The 6480-nt window shown below is 38.9% G+C and overlaps 1 protein-coding gene across 1 annotated transcript; it reads left to right on the forward strand.

Moving 5' to 3' along the window:
* Positions 1-381: 381 nt before the first annotated feature.
* On the forward strand, positions 382-918 carry LOC149537324 (uncharacterized). Its single transcript, XM_089800355.1, has one exon. It carries the CDS (start codon positions 382-384, stop codon positions 916-918), a length of 537 nt encoding a protein of 178 aa, XP_089656481.1.
* Positions 919-6480: the final 5562 nt, after the last annotated feature.

Here is a 6480-nt window from a genome sequence, read left to right on the forward strand (position 1 = left end):
GAGGGAGGAAGAGAGCATCAACCACCTATTCTTACATTGCAACTTTGCGTCTAAGGTGTGGGGGAAAATTCTCTAGAAGTTAGAGGTGAATTGGGTGTTCAATGAGGATATGGGGCATTTGGTGAACTGGTAGGGCCCCTTCACCCATCCTCTACTTATCAATTTGTGGAATATTATACCCCCCAGGTGTGCTGGGGTATTTGGAAGGAGCGAAATAACAGGGTGTTAAGAAATGAGGAAAGGGAGGTGAAGGTCATGGTTGATATGGTCTTCAAATTGATAGTTGATAACATTAGATGTAGCAATTGGAGAAAACCAATGTTCCCCCCTTCTACCTTGGAGGTTAGAATTGTGAAGTGCTAGTCATTGATGGATGGGATTATGGAGATTGACAACTCTAATCTTATGGCTAGAAAGAGAACTCGATGGAAACCTCTACCTGCTAATTGGGTCAAACTTAATTTTGATGGTGTTGCTAGAAAGGAGGGATCGACGGGGGGAGGGATTGTCAGGGACTATAAGGGAAGGATGTTGTTGGCTTATGCTGGTCCGTTAGGGAAAGTTTCAAATAATTTTTCCAAAGTGATGGCTCTATACTGGGGTATAAAGTTTTTCTTGAGTGTGGGATGGCTGGATGTGCAAGTTGAAGGTGATTCTAAAGTCATTATTGAGACTGTTAAAGGCAATATGCAGGAGGGATGGGCTATCAAAAGTATTATTGATGATATCAAGTACCTATTATCCACCCTCAATAGGTTTGATTTGAATCAATTTTTTTTAGAGGGAAATAGTGTGGCTGATGGTATGGCCATGATTGGCTTAAAGCTGGAAAGACTAAGAGGTTGGAGGAATTTGAACGCTCTGCCAAATTTAGTGAGGGAGTTAGTGAATAAAGAAATAAATAATGATGAATTCTAGTTGGTTACTTTGTATAATGTTGTTGAGCTGGTGAGGATGAAATGTACTTGATGCTTATGTGGTAAGGAGAAAAGGCTTGGGTACAAGCAATAATTATAACTCATGGCCTGAAAATTGGAAGTTTGAAATGGGGGATTTTTAATTCATTTCCCATTATGGATCATCATACATTGTGCAGAAAAAAGATTTATTTTTTATAGATTTTTGGTGTGTTGGGAATGATGGAAACAATTGGGGGAAAGATCATGGCGACTGACTTGTGATCTTTCTCACCAGTTTGGTAAGTTCCATTATTACTTTTAATTGTAATTATCATCTCTGTTTAAGGGTTTATCTTTCGAAGAGTGAAGTATTTTTAGGGACTGGGATTTGAATAGAGAGAGAGAGAGAGAGAGAGAGAGAGAGAGAGAGAGAGAGAGAGAGAGAGAGAGAGAGAGAGAGACGAGAGAAAAAAATTATAGAGATGGGAGGTGATTTGATGTGCATTGAATCGGCTATGATCAATGATAGTGTGAGGAAGCCCTTGGTTTGGTACATACTAAAGAAGGGCGATTTTGTCCCATTCATGGAGACTCTCAATGGTCACAATGAGAATTGTTCCATGTAGTTTGTTAACTCATGGGAGAATCACAAAGTGACAATTAATGGTATCTTGTTTCACATTTCAAAGGAGGTGATTGCTATGGCGATGGGCATGGCGATGAGGGGAAGAAAATGGTAGAAGGTGATAGGGGTGACTAATGAAACAAGTCTGCAACGTTTCTTTGTGGAGGGTGAGGAACCGGTTCAGCACAGAGGGGGTTTCATGAGGGAGAAATTGCCTGACCTATGGAACAAGTTTTGTCTAATTTTGATGAAATATCTTACCCTGGAAGGAAGGTATGGAATTTTCTACTACTACCATTTTCCTCTTCTTAATCATTTCCAACACCATGATTTTCTTTCACTTCCCTTCTTCCTGCTACATGATCTTGAGGATATTGTTGTTGATGTGAAAGATAAAATGAGAAGGGGGGTTAATTTTACTATTCTACACTAGGGTTTAATTTTTTAGGTTGTACCAATTTCACCTTGCCTTGGTCCCCCCTAGGATTGTGGAAGTTGATATTCCTATTCACTTGAACCCCAAGCCACAAATGGTCCCGCTTAGGATTACGGCTGATAGAGCCCCTACCCCTTAGCCCTCTCCCAATATGTCCCCAGTGAATCCCTCCCCCAGGGGGAAAAAAGGAAAAGGTAAGGAGAAAATGTAGACGGAGTCAGAGGATGAGGGGAGAGGGGGAAAGAGGAGGTCAGGGAGGTTGGCTAAGTCTCAACCTAAGAGGAAGTTAAGGGAGGGAGCCTCGCAAGAGGAGGAATTAGATTCTGAGGATTTGGGCTACCACAAAAGAAGAATGAATGAGAAAATTGTTAAATTTGGTGTGGGAGGTACGAAGGAGGTTGAAGAGGAGATTTCTGATTCCTCCAGGTTGAACTCAAGTAATGGCAAGGAGAATAAGGAGGTGTCGCATGTCTCGATGATGATTGTGCCCGAGTGTGTGGACCTAAAAAAAGATCAATTCCCCAAAATGGTGGATAGGATGCCTTCCCCCATTACGATATCCTCCCTTGTTAAGGCAGGTTCTAAAAAAACCACTAACCCCCTTATTGTGCAGGATACTCAGGCTGGTAGGGACGAACATCTGTGTGATTCGGATAAGGCTGGTAATGAGTTGCGAGAGAGAATCCAAGAATTGGAGGAAAGAATGGGATTGTTAACCAAGTTTACAGTTAAAGTCACTCATGCAACAACTACCACTCTATGCCTATTGAAGGATGCCGAAGGGGACCTGCCCAAGGAGGACTCCAAGCTACTTTTTGACTTCCTAGCTAAAGACTAGGTGAATCTCCTTCTAGGGAAGAAGAAGGTCAAGAAATCTTAAGGGATGCCCCCTTCTTTTATTTTTGCATGTTGTTAATTTGCTAGTTTATAGACTTTTTCGATTTTAAGGTTGTTATGCCTTTGTTTTTGTTAAGTGACTTCAACTTGTTAATAAACATTTTGTTTAAAGCCTGTAGTTACTTGTATAATTGTAGTATAAACTTTTAAAAAAAAAAAAAACAGCATTAGGCGTTAGTTATGCTCTAATGGTTATCTATTGGTAGTTGTCCAACTAGTTTGTAATGGGCTAGCCCCCTTGTTTTGGCTACTTTTATTTCAAAAACATTCATAATTTCAAAACAAATTGTAATTCATTTTCAAACTTTGGATCCACTCTTATTTGTTTGTTTTGTTTTTGTGTTAGTTTAAATGATGAAACATGCTACTTGCATATTCAGTGTTGTCCTTCAGGGTCAATCTTATAAGCTTATGGAATGAGTTGCATTTATTTTAGGAGATATTGCTTTTTTTGTTGTCTTGGATCAATGTTCAAAACTAACTTGCTAATCTTATTAGATTTAAGATATGAGAGGAATTATCTCACATGTGTAAAGTCTTGATAGTAAAATGAATGTTTTTAGGTAGGTTCTAAAAGTGAGGCAAATATGTTTAATAAGTTTTGTACAAAAGAATAGAAATTGTGATCATAAGATCAATTCTATATTAGGTTTAAGATATGGGAGGAATTTTCTAATATGTAAAGTCTTGATGGCATAGTCATTGTAGGATTTAAAAGTGAGACTTACATGTTTAATAAATTTGCACAAGAGAATCAAAATTCTTATCATAAAATTAAATTTTATAGTTAAGTTGGGCAAATTTGCATATTTAGTAATGACAAAGTTCTTTGTAGATCTTTATGCACTTGATTGATAGATCATAATTTGATGATGTGAGTGATGGTTCTTTTATTTGATAGTATTTTATTAAAAACTTAAAAAGTAATATAGTAGTTTTGGTTGCAACCCCTCTTTGTCTGATAAGACTCAAAGCTTTTGTTCTACATTAAGTGGTACCATAGTGAGCATCATTGTGCTTAGAAGAATACCTACAAGCAACATGGCCTAGGGAGGATGGGGCCCAAGAAGAAAAATAACCATAAGTGAGGAGCCTGAGCTTGCACTAAGAAATCAAAGGTCATTGAATGGATGTTGTGTAACTAATCAAAGAACATGAGACTGCATATAGGATATTAGTCACAATGAGGAACAACAAGTCATTGAGGAAGATGAAGAGTTACAAAAATCTAGCTTGGATCTCAAAGAGGAAAGCTTCATCAAACCCTCACTAAGTTGAACACTAAGCTTTAGCTCAATCCTCCAATTCGTAAAGGGGATTCTACGTTGAAGAATTGTTGGATTGGATAAGTGGAATGGATAAATATGTTGAGTTTGAGATCATTGATGAGGAGAAAAAGGTTAAGTTTTCCTGCACCAAGTAATGCAGTCACCCAGTTTGAGGGACCTAAAAGAGATTTGTCCAATCATGTGACAAGACTAAACACAATAAAAACAAGTATACAAAGAGAAAAAAGTGAGATAAGATAAGATAATATAATTTATTAATGTCCAATAGGAAACCACAAATGGGTCTAAGGGACTGAGAATACAAACAAGATTTGGAGGGTAGACAAACCACCAAAAGGTGTCAGAGTACGACAAAACAAAATGGAAACAAGCTGACCAAGAAGTAAAGAAAGAGGAATAACAACAAAAGGGGGGTTAGAAAACTACAAAACTAGTGGTTCAGAAACGTGGAAAAGTAGCTCAAAACAAAAGGATAGCTAGTTGTGTGTAGAGAAGTATGAGCCTGATGTTGGGTAGAGGAGGTACATTGTTGTTGGTGGTGCAAGTGATCTCTATGTGGTCTCTTCAATTTGTTGAGAGTATCCATGGATGAGCACTGAGGCCGCTTGGTTCCCCTAGGAGAGGTAACTAGAGTGAAAAAGAAAGTGATAAGAAGATGCAAAGATGCAAACCTAGGGGTGGACAATTCTCGAAGGGTGAAATCCTAAAGATGGAAATCCTCCTATAGAAAAAGAGCAAGGCATCGCAAGTCATCATACCTAAAAAGGGAGGAAAAGGACCTACACTTTCTAAATAATCAATAGAACCTACCTCTAATCTCATAGTATATGGGACAATAGAATATAAAGTGTATCTCATTCTCGACCACATCCATGCCACAAAATTGACAAATCCTCTCAACTATGTTGGTTTGATGATCTGTTTGAATACAGAGCCGGTGAGAACCCACTATGAAAGAGCCCAAATAGATACATAGGGCATGTGGCCATCTTCAAGAAGAGTAGTAGGGATGTACAATGATACCATCATGAATGTCAATAAATTTCTTCAAATAGAAGGCCATACGAGGATGGAGACCCCCCAGTGGGTTGACTTAAGTCACTTGAATATACCTCCTATAGATGTCCATTCCAATAATCTCGTTCAACTCTGACCAAGAAGGAAGGAGATGAATGAGAGCATCCAACGAATGCTAAAAAGGGGGAAGGTGATCAATATCAATACCAATAGTGTTGAGGAGCCTAGAAACTTGAGCATACCAGCAACGAGCACGACCAGTCAAATTTGAGGTAGAAATCAAAGCCGAGGAACAATAGGCTAAGTAAGAATAACGATATCTACCATCAAAAGAGTCTAAAAAACCCTTGAGTCTGTGAAGTAACTAAACTAGATCAAATATCATGCAAAGTCTAAAGGGATGGGCACCAAACTTAGCCAAAATAATACTGGTAGGGGTAGTCGGCTGACAATAGATGAGGCACTACAGAAGAAGAGTCTGAACTCTCTCCACCGAGGCCTAGTTGATGATCAAGAGGGAGGGACCCCAAATGGTTGAACCATAAAGGATAGTAGGTCTAACTAGGGAATCTAAGATAGGTATCTTAGATGTAGTATCTTGGAAATGGTGTCTAAAGCACTATCGCTCAACCAAGGCTAGTGAACCTAGCCCCTTGTTTACCCATGATGTCATGGTTGGTCTCAAACTTAACCATGGTCATGAAAAAAAAATGCCCAAATAGGTGTAGCTAGAGGTCCTCTCAACCTTAGTCCCACTAAAAAAGAATTAGTGATCAGAGGTTTTCGAGCTATTGAAAACCATAACTCGGGTCTTACCCAAGTTGACCACAAACTGTTGAGAATCAAAAAAAGAGGCCAAACCAACCAAAAGATGTTGTAACCCATTAGGAGGGGAGGACAGGAGCATCACATCATCCAAAAAGAAAAGGGTGGACACCCAAACCCCATGAAGATAAAACCCATCCTTAGGATGTGAAGAACCTCTCAGGAAAATCTCAAGCTCATCAATGTAGATGTAGAAAAGCATAGGGGAAAGAGGGTAGCCCTACTTAACATTGATATACGTCTAAATGAAGTTAGATAAGCCCTATAGAGTCCTAATATGTCCAACAACACTCTAGTAAAGTCTCATGATGGTAAATAGAAGAATCTTAGAAACCCTAATATCTCTGAGTCACTGAAATAACACTGCATGGGGGACTAAATAAAAAGCTTTGCAAAAGTCCACAAAGCAACAATAGACTTTCATAGAGTGGTGTCAAGCCTCCTCAATAATGGCCCTAAGGGTGAGAATATGGTTGGTAGTCTAAAAATATA

This window comes from Cupressus sempervirens, chromosome 9, assembly GCF_028749045.1.
Source record: "Cupressus sempervirens isolate cs-2001-9-10 chromosome 9, ASM2874904v1, whole genome shotgun sequence".
Taxonomy (NCBI): Eukaryota; Viridiplantae; Streptophyta; class Pinopsida; order Cupressales; family Cupressaceae; genus Cupressus; species Cupressus sempervirens.